The sequence below is a fragment of the Penicillium rubens genome (assembly GCF_028828025.1).
Source record: "Penicillium rubens strain IBT 27055 chromosome Unknown utg000003l_segment0_segment0, whole genome shotgun sequence".
Lineage (NCBI taxonomy): Eukaryota > Fungi > Ascomycota > Eurotiomycetes > Eurotiales > Aspergillaceae > Penicillium > Penicillium rubens.
The window spans coordinates 5,409,137-5,429,269 of NW_026890601.1; the positions used below are offsets into that span (position 1 = coordinate 5,409,137).

The 20,133-nt window shown below is 51.1% G+C and overlaps 10 protein-coding genes across 10 annotated transcripts; 5 read left to right on the forward strand and 5 right to left on the reverse strand.

Moving 5' to 3' along the window:
* Positions 1-175: 175 nt before the first annotated feature.
* Positions 176-1,755, forward strand: N7525_008278 (uncharacterized protein; the record flags this gene model as incomplete). Its single annotated transcript, XM_002568710.1, has 4 exons — positions 176-250; positions 327-572; positions 670-882; positions 949-1,755. The coding sequence occupies 4 exons, from the start codon at positions 176-178 to the stop codon at positions 1,753-1,755; spliced, it is 1,341 nt and encodes a 446-aa protein (XP_002568756.1).
* A 421-nt stretch (positions 1,756-2,176) lies between these two features.
* N7525_008279 (ribosome biogenesis GTPase LSG1) lies at positions 2,177-4,189 on the reverse strand (the record flags this gene model as incomplete). Its single annotated transcript, XM_002568711.1, has 1 exon — positions 2,177-4,189. One exon carries the CDS (start codon positions 4,187-4,189, stop codon positions 2,177-2,179), a length of 2,013 nt encoding a protein of 670 aa, XP_002568757.1.
* Positions 4,190-4,764: 575 nt separating this feature from the next.
* Positions 4,765-6,323, forward strand: N7525_008280 (ribosome biogenesis protein LTV1; the record flags this gene model as incomplete). The annotated part of the gene is made up of 2 exons (XM_002568712.1): positions 4,765-4,784; positions 4,835-6,323. The coding sequence occupies 2 exons, from the start codon at positions 4,765-4,767 to the stop codon at positions 6,321-6,323; spliced, it is 1,509 nt and encodes a 502-aa protein (XP_002568758.1).
* A 163-nt stretch (positions 6,324-6,486) lies between these two features.
* On the reverse strand, positions 6,487-7,212 carry N7525_008281 (HAD family hydrolase; the record flags this gene model as incomplete). Its single annotated transcript, XM_002568713.1, has 1 exon — positions 6,487-7,212. The coding sequence occupies one exon, from the start codon at positions 7,210-7,212 to the stop codon at positions 6,487-6,489; it is 726 nt and encodes a 241-aa protein (XP_002568759.1).
* Positions 7,213-7,413: 201 nt separating this feature from the next.
* On the reverse strand, positions 7,414-9,162 carry N7525_008282 (CDP-diacylglycerol--glycerol-3-phosphate 3-phosphatidyltransferase; the record flags this gene model as incomplete). Its single annotated transcript, XM_002568714.1, has 3 exons — positions 7,414-8,416; positions 8,466-8,818; positions 8,875-9,162. The coding sequence occupies 3 exons, from the start codon at positions 9,160-9,162 to the stop codon at positions 7,414-7,416; spliced, it is 1,644 nt and encodes a 547-aa protein (XP_002568760.1).
* Positions 9,163-9,263: 101 nt separating this feature from the next.
* On the forward strand, positions 9,264-10,072 carry N7525_008283 (complex I NDUFA12 subunit family protein; the record flags this gene model as incomplete). The annotated part of the gene is made up of 7 exons (XM_061214354.1): positions 9,264-9,314; positions 9,373-9,393; positions 9,478-9,484; positions 9,545-9,622; positions 9,688-9,751; positions 9,820-9,957; positions 10,024-10,072. The coding sequence occupies 7 exons, from the start codon at positions 9,264-9,266 to the stop codon at positions 10,070-10,072; spliced, it is 408 nt and encodes a 135-aa protein (XP_061068785.1).
* Positions 10,073-10,376: 304 nt separating this feature from the next.
* N7525_008284 (uncharacterized protein) lies at positions 10,377-14,078 on the reverse strand (the record flags this gene model as incomplete). Its single annotated transcript, XM_061214355.1, has 5 exons — positions 10,377-12,734; positions 12,790-13,406; positions 13,466-13,792; positions 13,846-13,969; positions 14,073-14,078. The coding sequence occupies 5 exons, from the start codon at positions 14,076-14,078 to the stop codon at positions 10,377-10,379; spliced, it is 3,432 nt and encodes a 1,143-aa protein (XP_061068786.1).
* A 299-nt stretch (positions 14,079-14,377) lies between these two features.
* Positions 14,378-16,752, forward strand: N7525_008285 (RIX1/PELP1 family protein; the record flags this gene model as incomplete). Its single annotated transcript, XM_002568717.1, has 2 exons — positions 14,378-14,710; positions 14,770-16,752. The coding sequence occupies 2 exons, from the start codon at positions 14,378-14,380 to the stop codon at positions 16,750-16,752; spliced, it is 2,316 nt and encodes a 771-aa protein (XP_002568763.1).
* A 113-nt stretch (positions 16,753-16,865) lies between these two features.
* On the reverse strand, positions 16,866-18,452 carry N7525_008286 (wax synthase family protein; the record flags this gene model as incomplete). The annotated part of the gene is made up of 1 exon (XM_002568718.1): positions 16,866-18,452. One exon carries the CDS (start codon positions 18,450-18,452, stop codon positions 16,866-16,868), a length of 1,587 nt encoding a protein of 528 aa, XP_002568764.1.
* Positions 18,453-19,110: 658 nt separating this feature from the next.
* On the forward strand, positions 19,111-20,012 carry N7525_008287 (SDR family NAD(P)-dependent oxidoreductase; the record flags this gene model as incomplete). Its single annotated transcript, XM_002568719.1, has 3 exons — positions 19,111-19,166; positions 19,233-19,663; positions 19,741-20,012. 3 exons carry the CDS (start codon positions 19,111-19,113, stop codon positions 20,010-20,012), a joined length of 759 nt encoding a protein of 252 aa, XP_002568765.1.
* Positions 20,013-20,133: the final 121 nt, after the last annotated feature.

A 20,133-nucleotide genomic window follows, 5' to 3' on the forward strand; every position in this document is an offset into this window, starting at 1 on the left:
CGCCGTCGAAATATGGTGAGATACCAAATCTCCAAGTCGGTTAGTCGCTGAGCCGAGGCTCGACAAAACCCGTCGGCTTCTCCACCTTCTCCGCAATTCGATGGCCTGACTTCGTCTTCCCTTTATATTCGCTGCCCTTCGGCTTCTATTTTGCTTCAATCACTCTTTTCCAAAAATGTCCGCCTCTTCCCGTATTCCACCCATTGCCCAGCCGTTCGTCAGCGAACACGCCAAGCGGACCCTTGACTTGGTAACTCATTCCCAATACCCTGCCCATTACAGCACAGGTTTGTTTTTATTAACACTCAGCGCTAACATGCCTCCAGGTCGAGGAATTCGTTGAAAAGGACTGCATCCCCGCCGACACAGTCTTCTCGGCCCAGCTCGGCGAAGGTGAGAAGCGATGGACCACCACCCCCACCGTTTTGGAGGGCCTGAAGGAGAAGGCCAAGAAGCTCGGTCTGTGGAACATGTTCCTGCCTAAGAACCACTTCACTCAGGGCGCTGGATTCTCAAACCTGGAGTATGGATTGATGGCTGAATTGCTCGGCAAGAGCAAGGTTGCCTCGGAGGTGGGTTATCATATTCTTTGCCTGGCGCATTGTTTCACTCGTCGGGAGACCCTGCCAATTGATATCGATCGCTGACCAACATTCCTTTCGTCACCAGGCTACCAACAATGCTGCCCCAGATACCGGTAACATGGAGGTGTTCGCCAAGTACGGCAATGACGCACAAAAGAAGCAGTGGCTTGCACCCCTGCTGGAGGGCAAAATCCGCTCTGCTTTCCTGATGACCGAGCCAGACGTCGCGTCCAGTGATGCGACCAATATTGAGCTTAACATCCGCCGGGAGGGCAATGAATACGTGCTGAATGGCTCGGTGTGTACCTCTCTAATCCCCAACCCGCAAACTAGTCCCAATCGACTCCTAACAACCCAACTATAGAAATGGTGGTCCTCCGGCGCGGGCGATCCCCGCTGTGCAATTTACCTAGTAATGGGCAAGACCGACCCCACCAACCCAGACACCTACAAGCAGCAATCCGTCATCCTCGTGCCCGCCGGACTCCCAGGCATCACAGTGCACCGCATGTTGACAGTATACGGGTATGATGACGCGCCCCACGGCCACGGCCACATCACATTCAAGGACGTGCGTGTCCCCGCATCAAACATGGTCCTCGGCGAAGGCCGCGGCTTCGAGATCATCCAGGGCCGTCTGGGTCCCGGTCGCATCCACCACGCCATGCGGGCGATTGGCGCCGCGGAGCGCGCGCTCGAGTGGCTGATTGCCCGCGTCAACGACGAGCGCAAGATGACCTTCGGCAAGCCTTTAGTCGCGCACGGCGTGATCCTCGAGTGGATTGCCAAGTCGCGCATTGAGGTTGATGCTGCGCGTTTGATTGTCTTGAACGCTGCTATCAAGATCGATCAGGGTGATGCTAAGAGCGCGCTCAAGGAAATTGCTCAGGCAAAGGTTCTTGTTCCCCAGACTGCGCTTACTATCATTGATCGGGCCGTGCAGGCTTATGGTGCTGCTGGTGTTTGTCAGGATACCCCGCTTGCGTACTTGTGGGCTGGTATTCGTACCCTGCGTATTGCGGATGGTCCTGATGAGGTACACTTGCAGCAGCTGGGTAAGAGGGAGAACAAGGCTCGCAAGGATGCCGTTACTGCTAAGTTGAACTGGCAGCGCGAGGAGGCTGATCGCTTGCTTGCTGCTTCCGGGTTCAAGCCTAAGAGCCATCTTTGAAATATAATGGGGATATAGTTTACGAATATAGTCTGCTGCTTGGTTCGGCTAAATAAGAATGCATGGACGTTGCTCCGTTTCTACTTGAGTTTTGACATTGAAGTCCATGTTGGAAGACGGTCTTACGGTAGCAGAGAAGTGACACGATACTCAAGTGAATGAATGACTGGTATAAATCGTTATTCAACTCGTAAAAACCTAACGCCAAAAGATGATTCCTGAACATGGACATGGACATGGACATAAACATTCGATCCCGACATGACGTGAAAATCCCATAGGTAGGACCGTTTATCAATTCATTCACCCCAAGCCCCATGAGCCCAGGAAGAGAGAGAGTGTGTGGTATGATCTCCCCCGACTCGCCTGCGAGCGCAAGCAACAATGCAACAAAGGAAATATAAAGAAAATAAATCACTTTTTAGTAGTCGTCATCCTCAGGGTTGTTGCGCTTGCCCTTGGCCAGGCGTTTGTTTGCCTTGAAGTGCTTCTTCGAGTTACCCTTCACCTCGGAGACATCCACGCCACGCTCAAGAGCAACCATCATACGCTCCTTGCGGCCTGTTGGCGCCTTGCGCATCTCCTGGCCCTGTTGGGTGTATCGAGACTGGAAGGGGAGGGTCAGACGACCAGCAGAGGGGCCGGTTTCTGAGCCGAAAAAGCCCGTATCAAGGTTGCGGGAGGTGCGACCGAGCTCCGGCTCGACGGACAGCTTGGCTAGGTCAGAGGGGTCCTCCAAGTCGACGTCGCCGGCGGACTCTGCAGTGGCCTCGTCTACTGCGGCATGCTTTCCATTTCCAATCTTGGCTTGTGTGAGCTGAAGTCGGCGTCTTTCGGGAAGATGGGCGAGATCGTATAGGTCGCTGTTGAACTCGACGGTATCATAAGGTGTTTCGTCCTCGCCAACGGGGGGAGGGTTGACCCAGAGAAGCTTGCCATTGACATAGTCCTTCAGAACATATCGTGCAGCGCGGGACTCGTCGGGCTGACCAATACCCTGAGTAGAGAAACCGCGGGCGCGAGCGTACGCACGCAGAATCTCGCTGGCAGTGGGGACGCCAGTGCCACCCTCTTCAATGGGACGCATTCTGAGCTTCACACCGTACACCTGCTCAATGAAATGCTTGGGGATACGCTTGGCGACAATACCGGCGGGACCGGTGAATTCACGCTGCTGATCGATGGGCAGCACACCATTGACGACCAACTCGGCCTTAGTGGTGGCGAAGTTGGGGAACACGAGACCGGGACAATCGCACAGCATAATCTCTGGCGAGAGGTAGAGAGTCTGGAAATGCTTGGTCTTACCGGGGGTGGCAGAGACAGAGACCTTCTTCGCACCGAGAAGGGCGTTGATGGTACTGGATTTACCCACGTTGGGGTAACCGACCAGACCGATTGTGGTCTTCCGTTTGGGCTCGCTAGACTCATCTTGCGGTAGTGATTCTGGGGAGTTGGCCAGGAAAAGCTCTTCGAGTTCTTCAGTGTCCAGAATGTGTGTCCCAAGCGAGCGCTCAGGATCGGCAAGCTTAGCTCTTTCTTCCTCCACTGTATCGTCATCATCTTCATTGGCGTGCATGTTGATTTTACTCGCCGACTGGGCAAGTTCAGCATCGGAGTCATTTTCTTGCTCCTGCAAAGCGAGGGCTTCGTTCTTCTCTTTGGCGAGGTGGGCAGAGAAGAAACGGAAGTTGATATTGTTCTTCTCAAAATACTTCGCCCAGGCTTCTCTCTGCTTAAGACTCAACATATCCGCCTTGTTGACCAACAACAAGTTCTTCTTCCGAGGGTCAATCTCCTTGACGTAACTCTCCAGATCCTCCGAACGGAATTGCAACGGGTTGCGCGCGTCGACAATCTGCACGATAAGGTCGGACCGCTCAATGACACGCCACAACTGACGCCAGACCTCCAGGTTGCGCTCAAACGGGGTCATCAGCAGATCGTGGTTCTCAATCAGCTCCGCCAGCCCTCGTCGCCAGTCCAGCAGACTTTGTTTCTCCATCGTTTCTAGTTCATTTCGAGTTGTGGACTGGTCCCACTTGGGTCGTCGGGGAACAGTGAGGCGGTCCTTATTCTTCTGGTGCTTAATGAAAGCCTTCTTCTCTTCGGTGGGGGTGAGAAGGAAGGGGTTCTTCTGATCGGAGTGGATGATCTTGACGTTATTGATTTTTTCAGCGGTAAAGTCGGTTCCGGCCAGTTCGGCGGTACTCAGGAATTCGTCGAGCGCTGCCTGCTCAGTGATACTGCGCATCTTGACCCATGATGCCTCCTTTGCCTCGTTGGTGACATAGGTTTCACCATTGACACCTGTGCGCTGGATGGCATTGTTGTGAGAGACCTTCTTCTGAGAGGATGCTTTGCCCTTTCCGAACCGATCGTTCATGAGACTGGAACCGAGTCCCACGGATTTCTTGGATTTAGCCAAAACCATGGTGGCGATGACTTTAGATTCCCTAAAATTGAAAAGAGTTGTAGGAAGCAAAAAATCCAGCCGAAAGACACAACCCCCACCTGAAAAAGGGAATTTTGGATTATTCAGACGGATAAGATAACGCTGACTAAGCCCCCTCTATCGCCCAGAGCCTTCAAGGCAAGTATATATAGCCATGGACTGTTTTGCAGGTTTTTAATCACTCTATTCATATTATTTTAGGTGTAAACTATATATATACAAAAACTAAAGCCATATAAGGATCATGACGAGGTCTATAACAATGATTTACGGTCCAACGTGATAAAGTAGTACTATTGATGCGGGCCTCGTTGAAGCGCCGAGCCCAATGAATACCCAAGTCTCCAAGCGAAGCTGCACAATAAAATCAAAATTAAACGAAGCAGAGTGGAACTTGAAAAGAAAAGACGCCCACTAAACATCGTATACTCCGTACAATTCCAAGATTCTGAGGACCCCGGAGAACGAGGGGCGATAGATAAGCTACACGTGACCCTATCAATCCCACTTTTTCCCTTTTTTTCTGCGATACCAAAAAATTGACCAAATCAAAGATGCCGCCCAAACAGTGGATGTAAGTATCGCGCGAGAATGGTCAAGGCGCCCAAGCTGATATCTTCATAGTGACAAGAAGAACGCGAGCAAGTTCCAGCTCTTTCACCGGTCTCAAAATGACCCATTGATCCACGATACCAATGCGGACGACCGTTTCCTGTACCAGGTCGGAGGCCCCGCGCCCGCGCCCGCATCGTCTTCCGCATCGAACACCTCAAAGAAGACATTGCCAAATTTGTCTGATCTCCAGTCCGAATACGGTGACAGTGCTCGCAAAAATGAGGGCGAGGCTGCCAACTATGGCGTCTACTACGATGACACCAGCTACGATTACATGCAGCATCTTCGCGAGCTCGGAACCGGCAGCGGCGATGCGTACTTTGTCGAAGCCAAGACCGAGAAAGGCAAGGGCAGGGCCGGTCGAGGGATGAAGCTGGAAGATGCGCTGCGTCAGGTCTCGCTCGTGGATAAAGATACCTATGGCCAGGGCTCCTCCGTAGGCCCTAGCCTTTATGGCTCACAATATGGCGATGTGCGCTCAACTGCTTCATCTTTTGTCCGCAAGCCAACCTACCAGGACCAGCAGAATGTTCCAGATGCCATTGCTGGATTCAAGCCTGACATGGACCCCCGGCTGCGAGAGGCGCTGGAGGCGCTGGAGGACGAAGCCTTCGTAGAGGAGGGCGACGCTGACGGAATCTTCGGCGAATTAACAGCCGATGCCGAGGAAATAGACGAGGGCGACTGGGAGGATTCTCTGTTCGACCACGATGTCGAAGACGACGGGTGGGAGTCAGATGCTACGGAGAAAGCGCCCGTGCAGCCGGACAGCACTGACGCCCATCGCTCAATGGATGACGAACTACCGGAAGGGCCAGTGAAGCCACCAATGGAACCCGGAGAGTTGCCTGAACATGATAAGCCGGCTCCCGATATGGAGCCCACTGACCAGAGCTGGATGAACGAGTTCGCCAAGTTCAAGAAAGATGCCAAGGCTGGCAATGCTCCTGTGCCGGCTGCACCCACGATCGCCCCATCGCAGACGATGGCGTCAACCGTCTTCACTGCTGGCGGAACGCCAATTCGCCGCAAGAAGCGCAAGGGTGCTCTGACCAATCCGTCTGCGTACTCAATGACGTCGTCCGCTCTGGCTCGTACTGACGGCCACCGCCTCCTCGACGACCGATTTGACAAGATTGAGCAGCTCTACTCTCTTGACGAGGAGGACGAATATGATGACGACATGTCCATGATCAGTGGAATGACAGGTGCCACCGGCATGACGGGCATGTCCACCGCATCATCTCAGGCCCCCAGTCTGGTCGATGGTAACGGTGAAGCCGTGCACAGCCGCAGCGCCTTTAACAATGTAATGGACGACTTCCTCTCCAGCTGGGACCCCAATACCAGTGGACAGGCCAAGCGCCACGGTGCCAAGCATAAGCGTGGCAAGAATGGTAACGAGGCCATTGGCATCAGAATGCTCGACGAGGTGCGATCAGGTCTCGGCCCCGCTCGAATTCAAGGTGGGAAGGGCAAAGTCTCCGGAAGAGCTTAGATGAATATTTACACTGCATACGAGACGACGGGAATCCCAGTCATGACATGGCGTTTGGCTTTTATTATTTATTTTATTACGGCATTCCTGTGCGTTAGGGTTGATATCTCTTGATGGCTAGACCAAAGGTTGTGTTTATATCTCGATGCTCTATTGTGTATCCTTACTCTCTATGCACGAGTATCTTTCCTACAACAGCCCACGAACCCACTCGTAATGTACTGACATCATGCAAGCAAGACTGCTGTTTTTCATCATAAAGGACAGCCAGGATCCCCTCCTCACGCGCAGCCTGAACATCGCGAATCCTATTGTCACCGAAGTATACAATATCTTCCGCCGCAATACCATATTTCTCCAACACAATACCAAACATCCCATCCACCTTAGACTTGCCCACCTCGTTCGTCGTCACAAGAACATCGACGTAAGACCGTAGCCCGAGTTCCTGAATCGTCCACTCCTGCGCATCCGCCGGGCCCTCAGTAATGACAATGACTTTCTTCCCCAGCCCCCGCAATGTCTGCAAAAGATGCAATGCACCCGCCTTGAGAGTCAAGCTTTTGCGTAGAGAGTCTTGATATACCTCTAACAGATGATCCAGCAGGGAGTCATCAATGAGCCTGTGCGTCTGGAGGAGACGCCCGAATCGTTCGCGTCGATACTCGCTTGAGGTCCTGCCATCTGTGAAGGCATTTGCGGTTGCATTGCGCAGGATGTCTTGGTATGTGCTCCTCAGGATATCCACGCTGGTCTTGCTGTTTGAGGCGTGGACTGTCTCGAAGACGCTGGCCGAGGCATTGGCCGAGGCTCGTCGGAATTCGTGGAGCGTGTCATCTAGATCGAAGCCAAACCAGTTTTTGGAGACGACAATTTCTGGGATAGACATGGAGGTATTTCAGGCTGTGGTCACTCTATGTGACTTTCGTGTAATCGAAATAGGAGTTGTCCACGGGTGCATTCATAGTGTATGACTCAGATGTTCTCGGACGGATGGTGTGATAGCCTCAGTCACATCAATCTATACCCCACTATATTACAGGTCCTCTATTATTTTCAAAGATATTTATACAAAAGACAAAGAAGTGGATCAGAAGGCGCCGCCAACCTTCTCTACAATCCACATGGAAAGTCTCACATTCCATCCGACTCGCCTTTCCGTTCGCATCAGGTCCTCCCTCGAGACAGGGCTGGCATCTTTCTGAAGCCGCTCCGTCTCTTCATTCAGCTTCTGCTTGAGATCAGGATCATTTGTGACGACCACCGCACCAGTCTCAAGGTCTAGGCTGTAGCTGCGCTTTGTGTAGTTGCTGCTACCGACGAAGGTGAGGCTGGGGTGTTCCTCGCGCGGCAGTGTAACCCACAGACCCTTGGCATGGTAGGTCCATCCGCCTGGCATGCCAACAGTGCCCTTGCGCCACTCCTTCAGTTGAACGGAGTCGGTGGCATGTGCATCGGCGACGCGATCAAGGAAGCGGGCAGAGAGATGTGTGTATGCGGCTGGTAGCATTCCCGAGATTCCAGAGGAGCCAAAGAATCCATTTGCCCAAGGCGAGGCCGTCAGAACGGTACCTTTTGTGGTGGTAGGAGTCCTTGAGGCGGTGGTTGTACTAGAAATTAGGAGGGAGGAAAAGACAGGGTGCATATTGAAGTAACCAGCTGTGAAGAGCCAGCGGGCACCGGCAAAGACTGATGAGCTTGACAGGAGATGGAGAATTGTCGTCACCGCAGGGTATTCGGTAGATGTGTCATCAGGTTGCATGAGAGAAGTAAATTGCGATACAGGGTATACATATGTTCGACTTGATGAGGAGGGAAGCGCAGGTTTGTTGTCAGAAGCCTGAATGAGCGGGCTCAGGAACGTCGAAGAATAGGCAATAAATTTTTGAGGCTCATCAAGAGGAGAAGGGGCCTTGTTTGTTGCAGGCCAGTCCAAAATATAGCTGGATTTGTTCTGAGGGTCTGGCAGCACCTGGAAGCTCAGGCTGCAGATTGCATGGTGGATCCCAGCGTAATATTCAGTGAGCGCCTTGGAATCAAACACATGGTATCGATCGAGGCGGCTGGTGAAGTATTCCTCGGATAGGTTTGCTCTGCAAATATATTAATATCTCACGTTTGTCCGGCCCGCAGATAACATACCCCGATAGAATGATCTCGTCGTCTATCCCGTACAACTTCATGTGTTGCAAGCCCCAGCCTTCGTTGATGCGGCGAGGAATCCACTTCTTTCTTAGACCTGTCAAATTGGGAGTATGAAACATCCGAATCTCGACTCGTTCAGGTCCGTACTCTTCAACCAACGAACATAGGAGTGATGCGCATGAAGCATTCGGTGTCTCCCGTGTGCCGCGCAGAGCATCGGTAAGAATAGAAACTTTGAGATCCGGATTTGCGCGGAGAGCCTCGCTCAAGGTGTTGATAAGATCATGTTCTGTCTTGCCGATGTACAGTGTAGAGAGGTAAATGCGCCGCCGGGCATTGCGGATTTTATTCTGCAGACCTGGGAGTTAGTTGCAAATTATTTTAAGACAAACATAACAGGACACACCTTCAGCGTAGAATAAAAATTGGCAGGAGAGTCAATGATATGAATCTGAGACGCAGGCACCTCGAATCGGGGAGCAATGCGGTCTAGCTCCGCGGTGATTCCTGCTAGAGGTGAAGGAGCGGGTGCTGCAGTAGTAGCGCCTGTACCGGTATGCGCAGAAAATTGGCGAGCGCACAGTCTCTGACGTGCGACTGGGCGACGTCCAGCGCAACGAAGCGTTTGCCCTCTAATGCGACCAAACATGTCTGAATATCCAAAGTCGAGGGTTTTCTGAATCGGGACATCCATGGTAGAGCGGAGTGCAAACAGTGCAAACACACCGCCCTCCTGCAACCTCAAATCGCCAATCTCTCGTATCCCATTCGCTCTAGCACAATATACCAGCAAAGATGTCGACTATTATGAGGACGCTGCGCAACCTTCGTCGGGTCGGCTTCAAGGTTCGTATAATTGCGACTTATGCTCTATAAAATCTCGGTTGCTAACATACTTGTACAGGATGCCGCCCACCAGATGCAGGTAGGTTACGGACGCCTCCGCCGGAACAGCAGGTCAATTGGATGGGCTCGAGACTAACCAGTGTCCCCGTTCGCTGTGGTATAGTACATCGGTACGTTGCCACTTCATCGATGTCTACCCAGCAGTTGACTAACAATACGCGCTCTTACAGGTGATACCAAGGCCGGAACTCTGATCGGAATCGACCGCTTCGGAAACAAATACTTCGAGAATCTGGAGGAATTGCCTCGTAAGAAGAGTCTTCTCATACTATAACATTGAAACATGGAGTTCTAACAGTACTTCCCCGATTAGTCCGAACACGATGGGTCGACTACAAGGAGGCCGAATACGACGCATCCCACATTGAGCCTGGCTGGTAAGCGCTTCTCTCGCTGCACTGGGTCACCAATGCACCTGCGATTATGTGAAACTAACCTAGTCAAGGCACGCCTGGATCTCCTACCTCGTTGACGGGCCCCCGCACGCCGACAAGGTCATGCAGTCCGGTTTGCGTCCCTGGGAGGAGTCTGACCACCGCCCCAACCCAACTCTGAGCCGCGCCGCATACAAGACTTACTCCACGTATGTGCTATGTCCCTGTGTGCGACATTTCCTGTCTTCTCCGTGTATCGACTAACATCACCCTAGCACCCGGCCCAAGATCGCTGCCTGGACTCCCACCACTGCTCCGCGGTAGATTTATTTGCAGTAGCAGAATCAATCCACTTGTTTTGCCGTTCAACTGATCCCGTTCTTCGATTTTCACCCATTGGCAACTCGTTCGTTGATTTGGGAAATGTATATAAAGACGTTTTGCGAGTAGTGCTCACTTTTTCTTTTTACGAAGAAAGTCCGTTTCTAAAATTGCGCCTCAATGAAATTTTAGTAATAGGTCCTCATGGTATAAACAAGGTATCTCGTCGACAAAAAGAAAATTCCCGTTCCTAGAGGCGGGGGCAAATGAAGTAGATACAAGAAGATACAGGATTTTTTTGCCTTTATTAAAGAACATAGACACCGGAGCCGACATTGGACCAGTGCCGGATTGGCCGCCGATCCTCCAGTTCGATGCACCACCAAAGCACTTCTTTCAGCTTTTCGACCTGCTCACCAGCCTCATATGCTCTCGACAACGCATACCATGCCTCGGAGTTGTCCCATGAGCTCCCGAGCTTTGTTAACGCGGAGAGAAGCCCATACGCGCGATCGCGGGCGGCGAGACGATGCAGTTGCTTAGGCTCGACATCATGTGCAGATAGAGGAGCCTCTTCCGGACCCGCATTCTCGGTCTCGCTTGATACCTTAAGATCGTCGGTCGAGATAGCCTTCGCGGACTTGGGATTAGGAGTCTCTGACAGCAATGATAGCCGTGAGACGTTAAGATCCACGTCGACATTCGATGGCTCTGGGGCCAATTTCTGGTCCCAAATGTCCAAGAGAAGATTGGCCAGTCCAATAGTCGCCGTTGGGTGGTCCTGATAGCGCAGCAGCGCTTCCTCAAAGTGCCTGATGGCTTGATGGGGGCTCGATCGAGCCTGAGATAGGAGACCTTGTTCAGCGTATACATCAGCCCAGAGCTCCTCGGAGCTTTTTGAAGCACCCCAGCCGCGCTTGCTAAAAGACCGAGCCGAGGATTCATGCGATGCGACAAGTGCTTCCACTCGCGCAGCTTGTTTTGAAGCTTCTTCGCAAGCTTCGCGGGCATCGTCAAACAGAGCCGCTCGGCGATAAAGACCAGCGATAACGAGCCAGATTTTGATGAGAAGGCCTAAGGCGTGCTTCTGGGATTGAACTAGAGAAAACTTCGTGACGGCGCTTGTGGGGGAGTCGAAACGGTGAGAGGTTGGGAGCCGGATATCCTGCTTAGGTGGTTGTTCCTCGTGACCGGCAGGGGAAAGTACTTGTTTATAGTCCATGTTGTGTGCCATCACCGGCAGTGCTTGTTTGCCTTTGGTAGGTTGGATCGTGGACTCTGGTGTTGTGTTGCCAGAAAATGCAATGCCGACCATTTCTGCGGACGTTTCACCACCATTAGGAAGCGGGGGCTCTTCAACACGCGGCCTCTCGTTTTTATGAAAGCTTGAACTTCGCTTTTTCAATTTTTTGGAGTCTGCCCTCCCGATTGTTGGCGGTCTTCCCTGACGGCTGTGGGGATCTTCATCCGTGACTTGGATTGACGGGGCATCCGTCATATGACCATTGGGAATAGCTGGGGTGGGTGGAATGATGGCATCAGAACCATTACTACGATCTGGTAGCTGAGTCGTTCTGTTTCGGCCGAAAATGCTTCCACGGAAGCTCTTGGTAGTTCCGGCAGAGCTCTTTGGTGGTTTTAGGTGATCTGCCTTGGCTTTAGTCTCCCCAGCCTCGAGGTCCAGGTCCTGGAAAAGAGTGCCAAAAAGACTCAATAACTGTGTGCTGTGGTTGACAGCAGCTTCGGGCCCTTCCAGAAGCTCGATAAACGCAAGCTGTGTAATGCGAGTTTGGACGATGCGCTCTTTTTCTCTACCTTGCAATCTTGTGACAAGCGGGCGCTGGTTGGGGTTTTGGGAATGCCTCGATGAACGCCGTTCGCGATGACCTTTCGAGAATAGTTCCCGGGGAAACTGCTCGAATGCAGCCTCACATGAACGCCCAGCGATCTCGAACTCTTGCTTCGCACTCAGCAGCAGCGCAAGTAGATGCCACAGAGATACCAAGTCACGCTCTTTGGAGAGATCATCTGAAACCGCAGTAGACGAGCTGCTTGGCGTCAGAGCTGACTTGACATAGTCAATTGCAGTGTCCAAATCTCTGTTCTCGGCCAAGACAAGGCCTAGAGTATAAAGTGAGGAATAGTTTGAGCTATTTCCCAATTCTGGAGCAAGACTCTTTTCGAGATAGTGAATCGCATCAGCTCTAATTTCATCGCGTGATTCGTTCACAGGGGTCCAGCTTGCCCAACAGGCAAGTCCAACACCGATGGCTCGGTAGGAGGAGGCCAGCACAGAGGGAGGGATGTTTGGCAAGTTAGTATAATTGCCATTGACCTGACCGTTTGTGGGGGGTGCATTGTTCTTCTCAATATACTCTCTTATCATTTCAGTCAGGTCTCGGGCTTTCTCTGCTTCTTCGAACGAGCCAAGACAGCCCAATAATGTGACTCCTTCAGAGAGCGTCTGCAGCAATATTTCATCCTTTTCTAACTCCCCGGACTCAGCAGATTTCTCTGCCCTTTCTTTGGCTGCAGTGACAATCTCGATGTAGGAATCGAGGGCCTTGACAGCAAGGTCGAAGTCTGCCAAGGCAGAATGGACGTGGAAGAGACGTCGGAGTATCAAATGAGAGTGATAGGTCTTTGCCGCTGCCCGGTACAGAATCTAGAACAACAAGTTTTAGTACGTGCGATTTGATGACATCTGTTGTTGGACTCACCTCTAAAACATTACGACCAACCGCATTTTGGCCTCCTTCGCCAAGGTCTGAATCCTGCCACTCAGGCCCACACAAGACTTGCCAGTTACTGATCACCTGCTCCACCCATTCCTCGACCTGCGAGTTCTGCGAACTGGCCGTAGGAAACATGACTTCAGAGAGAAGATTGCGTTCGTAGATAGTCTCTACGCGGCGCAATTCACTGCAAAGTTGCGGGCGGTCCGGTCCATCATTGGGGCCTGTGTATGTAAGCCCGCTCTGTAGAACCGCTGTGAGAAACCTGTAATAAGCAGTCCATACCAATGCTCGGGGAGCCGGCCCGAAGGAATCCCCATTCGATGGGTTGTTAGCCGAGACCCCCTGCCTCACGGCAGGATGAGCCGCCCACAACCTGAACAATTGCAAGGCAATCTCCGCATGTTTAGGATTCGAACAGGGTGTATGTTTGGTTGCTTCGGCACTGGCCAAAAGGGCACCATTGCCCATAAGTGACTCGGACCAGTTCAGGAATTGCGGGGTGGTGATTGAAGCTAATTTGCCGCCGCTTAGCCACGGAATTAAAGATGCAAACGTCTCCAGCGCCTCATTGGTGTCCGCAGCGGTGGATTGTGCAGTTGCTGTTTTTGCTGTCAGATCTAAAACTGGCTACATCCGGAAGTAAACAAAGTAAACATACCCTTGATGTAGCATCCCTTCACTAAACAGACCTCGGTCCACGAAGTAGGTTGCTCGCCTCCACTGGCCAAGCTATCGAGTGTTGCCGCAAAATCCTTAGGAAGACGCGCTGCCGAAAGTCCAGGTTCATTCAAAGCCCAATGTACCCACCCCAGACAGACCTGCGCTTGCAATAACTCTTGTGGTGATCCGTCATTATTCTCGATTGTCATCAACAGGGCCGGAATCAGCTCGACAAGACTTGGCGAGGAAGAAGATGAGTCGCCGGAGGACTTTTGTTGAAGATAAGCAACCACACGCGATTCCGCTGTTGCGGTCTGTATTAGGCCTAGAGACAGTTCCGTTAGGCTGAGATCAATAAACTAGGGGCTGTTGGCGTACAAGTCTTTTGCGGTGCGTGTTTTGTGACTTTTCGGATCAATTCGGGGATTTCATCCCATTTGCCCTGACTCCGCGCCTGGTCCAAGGCCGCGATATAGGCCTGTCCCTTCTCGGCATTGCCTCCCTGGTTCGCACGTGTCAACATAAATACTGGGTGGTATCAATGACTTAGAAGGAAAAAAAATATAGACTAGCAGACGTTGAACAAGACACAAGAGGATACTTACAGCCATGGTTCAGGAGAGTTGTGAATGATATAAAAGGGAGAAGATCAACCAAGCTTCGCCAACATCCCGAGGTCGCGAGTGTGAACATTGAGGCCTGACGATCGTCCAGGGGTGGAGAGCGATTACGTACGTGACGGTAATTTAACCTTAGAATACCGACAGCTGACGTTGGTCCGAGCTTTTTGATGGAAAAAAAAAAGTTATCGATAAGACTTCAACCTTTTCAAAAGTCTGCACTCATTTTTCCTAGCAATTGGACTGGTTTTTCGAGTGAGCTCCTGTTATCCGGGCCTGTTCCAATCGCTATGTCCTCCACTACTTTGCGCGCCATCACGCATCGCCTGACAACCACTCCGGTCGAGCAATTACCCTCGATAGCTTCGTTCCTTGCGACTTCATTGACCGATTGCGCTGAGCTGCTCTCTACCCCTCAAACTCAGAAATCTGGAAAATCCGACTCCGATAATGCTGTTCAGATCCACAAACTGAAGACTAGACTGGCGAGTCTGTTGCAGGACCGCAGTGTTGAGGGAAGATGGACCGCCGTTATTTTAGTGAAAGCCACAGTCGAAGCCGGTCAATGGGAAATCTTGCGCGGCTATGAGCCTATTGTCCGCAGCTTGATCAGCATCCTCGCTGTATGGACTAATTTGGACCCCGTTATCTATGTTGGCACCATTGACTTATGCGTTTTTAGAAACCCGATCCAATCTCCACGAGAAAGATGTGTATTATCACACTAACTCGTATTTTCCACCTCACATACCAGTACCCAACACTTGTCCGTGAAATAACAACCCCGCAGCTTCCGGGATTCATTACTGCCGCCTTGAATTTGGTCTCTACCATCACGAAGACTTCCTCGGGCTCAATTAGAAAGCCGAAGCCCAACACTCCTTTCATGGAAATTGTCCTGCACGCCCTGTTGGAATTGATCCCAAGACATATTACCATCTTCCGTCCGTTTGGTGCCCAGCTTCGAACTCTTCTTGCCGAAGTAATTGGCTCTTCTTCGCCTGCGTATTTCCCGGGGAATGTGATCGAAGCAGCCGAGCAGCTGCTTGTCTCTCTCCACAAGTGCGCACCCAAGGATCAAGCGGGTTCCGGATGGAAAGATGATTGCAAGTCTACCATTTTGTCCATTCACCGAACCGTAGACCACGTTTTTCGAGCCGTTGTAGAGCAGTGGGAGTCTGTCGATGCGACTCTGATGCACACACGGCCAAACTATAGCCAAGAAATGGGTGATGGGAGCTCAGATGGTCTTGGACTTCCAGGCTGGAGCGGATTGCACTCGGGAGTCGATAGGTTGATTGCACTTTTGCAGATTCTTTCTGGTTTCATCTCGACGCCATCCGCAGCTGCAGTTGCCCTTCCCATTGGCTCTATCCTTGATCTAACCTCCCGACTTACTTCTGTCACTGTTCCGCCCAATGGCGCGGCGTCATCTCAATCTGGTATTCAATTCAACCAGGAAATCAGCCGTGACGAGCGAGAGGCACTTTGGATGGAGCTGCCTCGCATTCACATTGCATGCATGGGCTTGCTTTCCAACGTTGTCAGTACATTGGCAACCAGTGCAACCGCAGTAACCCAGACTATTCTAGAGCAGGCTGTGTGGACTTTCAAGGGCGAAAGGTTTAATAGAGACCTGCGTTCGGCAGTCTATGGTCTGCTTCGTTCTCTGGTGCCGGTGAACGGACCTGCGATAACGAAACAGAGCGTGCTGTCTCTGACGGACGTTCTACGCTCCTGCTGCAATGATATATTGCCGCCGGCTGGTGATTCCAGCTCCACGGCAAATTCGGGCTCTGACTCTAAATCAAAGTCAAAGGGCGGACAAGGGACAGCCAATGCGGACGCCTTTTTAAACCCTGATCTTCAGAAATCTCGCCAGACACAAGCGGCCTCTCCATTTTTGGACGTTCAGCAAAATGCATCTGGGCTTTTGCAGGCAGTGTTCGTTTCTATCCCCGCGGAGCTTGTTCCGCCCTCCATCAGGGCCGAAATGGACCGCTCAATTATTTTGACGTCTGACAAGGATGCGATGTTTGCTAGCGTACTAAACCCTGTTCCGGCAGTCAAGGGCCGTGGAGCTGGCTCGAGTATCATTCCATTCTTGACTAGGCCTTATGCTGATCAGGTGGAGGTGGAGGCTCTGGTTCGTCCTAGGATGCCTGTCCTGATGACTGCGCCCGAGCTTGACGCCTATGTCGATGAAGACGAAGAAGTAGAAGACGAGGACATGGCCGATGATTCATATAACGCCGCCCCAAAGACTGCCGAATTCCTGAAGCAACCTGTATCGGTGCCCCTGCAAGTCCCGAAGGCAGACCATTCGAAGGCTGCAATTCCGGTACCTACTTTCCACAAGCGAACCTTCACCGAGGAATCCACAGCCGAGGAGTCAACACCGCAGAAGCAGGATGTCCAAACTAAGAAGGCGCGATTCGACGAAATCATCCCAACCACCTCGAGCCAGCAGCCTTTCTCTCAGCCAGCCCCTGCAATTACCAAGACCGAGGCCCCAAAGCTTTCGACGCATGTGCCAACTACATCTACGACCGTGACCTCCCAGGCTCCACAGGAGGCTGTTGAGGATAGCGATGATGAATTGCCCACGTTGAATATCGAGTCTGACACTGATGAAGAGGATGACGATGTCACAATGGAAGGGTAGACGATGTAATTATAGGCCTTATAACAGCTTGAATCGATCATGTAATTTATTCCATGCACATGAAATGACTTCAAGGATCTTGAAACTAATCTAAAATTCTATATATATCAATTCTATAACACCCGTATGCCGCTCCCCCAGTATGTACCATCACTCCAGTATCGGAACCAGGGCTCATTCCAGCACCACCAACCTTGGCCCTGTAGCCCAAATCCCAATGCGCGAAGTGGACTAATTGGAATAGGCTCCATCAACCATAGGCCACCCTTCGCAAAGTCATCCGCGATGAGGCCACCTGAAAACATCAACCAACAGAATACCAACATAAAGTTTGCTGTTCGTCTCAGCCATCTAGGAGTACGAGCAAAAGGCAACTTTGGCAGAACCGATGTCTTGAAAAACTGCTCTGCTATAATTGCAACACCCTGCAAAGCGAAAAATAGGAATGGCCCAGAGATGGGGGATGTATCTTCAATCTGAGTGTGGCTTCCACAGGCATGCACAAAGCCGCTAAGACAGAAAGCCACCATCACGTAAGTGACACGACGGACTTGCAGATGGGAAGCCAAGCCGGCCGGAAGCACGGATAAGATCCAGCGTGCTGAAGCTACGAATCCGTACCGGAAAATTTGGTGCCACCAACGACCCCAGCAGCCCGCCAACCCTTCATCAAGGACCGGAGTGAAGAATGGGCCGAATGCATCGGAATACAGCCATGAAGCACCCAACGGTGCGGCGGTCAGGTTCTTAGCCCCGTTGGGGAATGCCAGAGATAGCCCCAGGAAGAATATCGGATTGAGTGATGTCACGAACTCAAGAGCAACGTACACGCTTATGGCACTGTATAAATGATGACAGAGCTGGGCTACAGTAGGAGGCAATGTGATGCTTGTGAAGTAGAAAAATGGAAATGGTGACAGTGAATCAGCTGAAATGAAGCCCCGAAAGTAGGGATCTGGCATCAGGATCATGACTTTCAAGGCGTCCAACACAAGGTAAGATATGAAGAACTTGCGAAATGCAGCCTGCAGGCGGTGTTTGCCGCTAGGATATGTGGAGGGGTCATGTGCGTTGATTCTGCCCATGAATCCTGAATGCAATTGCTTGTGGATTGGTCGTGGAAGAGGACCCAGATGCGAAGCTCGCCAGTTCCATTCTGGCCCCCTCAGGTTGAATAGTAGCCCAGCGGACCACTCAAGACGATGCCAAAACTTTTCGGGATATGACCGCCAAACAAAAAGGTTGCTGTCCCGTTGTGTGCACGTTGGATCGTTCGGGTCGAGCGACTTTCTGACAGTACTAGTTTCAATCTCGGCGCCATTTTGAGACTTGATGTCCACGGGCTTCCGTTCAATGCGCTTGAAATCATGTTCAAGGTCTGTAAACACAAACAACGTGGCATTCCATACTAACCACCACGCTGTCATCAGGCCAAGCATATAGCCATTTCCTCCGATAACTGCCCGTCGGTTTTGTAAATTTTCAATTGCAATTGCAATGCAGAGGATGAAAAGGCCCTTTCGAACAAATTGTCCGCCCCTGCTGCGAGGAATGACCAGACCTATCAAAGGTAAAATGTTCATGATGACAACATGATATAGGAAAACTGGCTTAAAGATCCCCTGTTCTAGTAGGCTATCTAGTCGCCTCTCATAGTCCTTGGCTAGTTCCGTGTAGGAGCCATAGCGGGGATCGGCCATGTGGGACACAGGCCACTGTAATGCCTCGGTAGTACGAAAGTACCTGGGGATGCGCTAAAAATTCACCGACTGGGTATTTGAGTAAATAAACACTTTCCACAGACAAATACCATTTAGTGGCCGTCGCGGATGAACTGAAGTTTATTGGATGTATGTTGGGCAGTATATAACATGAAAATATATGTGACGTTCGTTAAGAAAAAGGAAATATATCATCACGTGCCTTAAAGTAATTACGTCTAATGCCTTAGGCCGCAATAAGTCCTATATTGTACACCCACCATACATACGACTTATCTCCTCAAAGAACTTGGAAAGTCGACGTGGATTAGGACCAATACTTTAGATAGATAACGAGGTTTCGAGGTTGGTTCTACATATATCTATTTTTAGGGCTCATAAAAGCGTTGGGAGGAGCTCCTTCATTGACAAACCCACTCTACCCACCTGGGCATCTGGACTTTTCTTATTCCATGGAGTATACTCCGTACTACTCGTGGCAATAGACGGCCTGCAGCCTGACCAACACGAAAGTTTTCGACGGCTGGTAACGCCGATAGGGTAATATTGGGGTCCAATGTTTGTTCAATATCTTCTTCAACGCCGTCTTTAATCTTCTTGCCGGGTCAGTATACTTGGGCTTCTTATATCCGCAAAAATGGCATTTAACGACATTCGAGGTAGATTAGCCGTGATCACCGGCGCATCGGGAGGGTAGGCATGATATTGGCCGTTTATACAAGGACATGAGGCTGATTTGCGTCAATTCTCTGGTTTTAGAATCGGAGCAGCTTGCGCACAGCAACTTGCACAACATGGAGTTCATCTCGCTTTGACATACTCGACCAATTTGACATCCTTGAACAAAATTGTCGCAGATATACACTCCAAGAATGCCACGCAGAAGCTTCGCATTTCAATCCACCAGGTTGATGTTGGGTCTAGCGATGAAATCGAGACTATGTTCCAACAAATTGATTTCGAGCATGGTCAACGGCCAGACATTCTTATATCAAATGCTGGATATGGCAAGCGAATTCCTGATTTGTCGAATATCTCGCTCGAGGAGTTTGATCACACTATGAACATCAACTTGCGCGCTGGATTCATTCTTGTCAAAGGCGTGGTAGAGCACATGAAGGCGCAGAAGTGGGGACGGATCATCTTCATGTCCTCCATCGCCGCTCATGGCGGAGGAATTAACGGTTGTCGTAAGTCAAGCCACTACCCTCGGTCAATTATCCTTGTATTTGTTGAAGGCAATTTCTGATTCAATCTTCCATTCTAGACTACGCAGCCTCCAAGGGTGGTCTTACGGGTATGATGAAGAACCTCTCAACCCGCCTAGCAGAGCACAACATTAGCGTCAACGACGTCGCCCCAGCTATGATCGGTGATACAGGCATGCTTTCCTCTGCTGCGGCATTCCCCGAAGTGGTAGAGGGTATCCCCTTAAAGCGGCTAGGAACTCCAGAAGAAACAGCTAACGTCGTTACTATGCTAGCGAAGACTGGGTACATGACGGGCCAGAGTCTTCTCCTAGCTGGAGGGTTGAAATAGTTTCTACAATTAAGGACAATGTATTTACACAACCTTGGACCTCAACAGCGGTGTTGATATCTTCTATGCCGGAAAAAAATAAAAACTATTGTTTTACGCAGTTCTTTGGTGTTCACCAGAT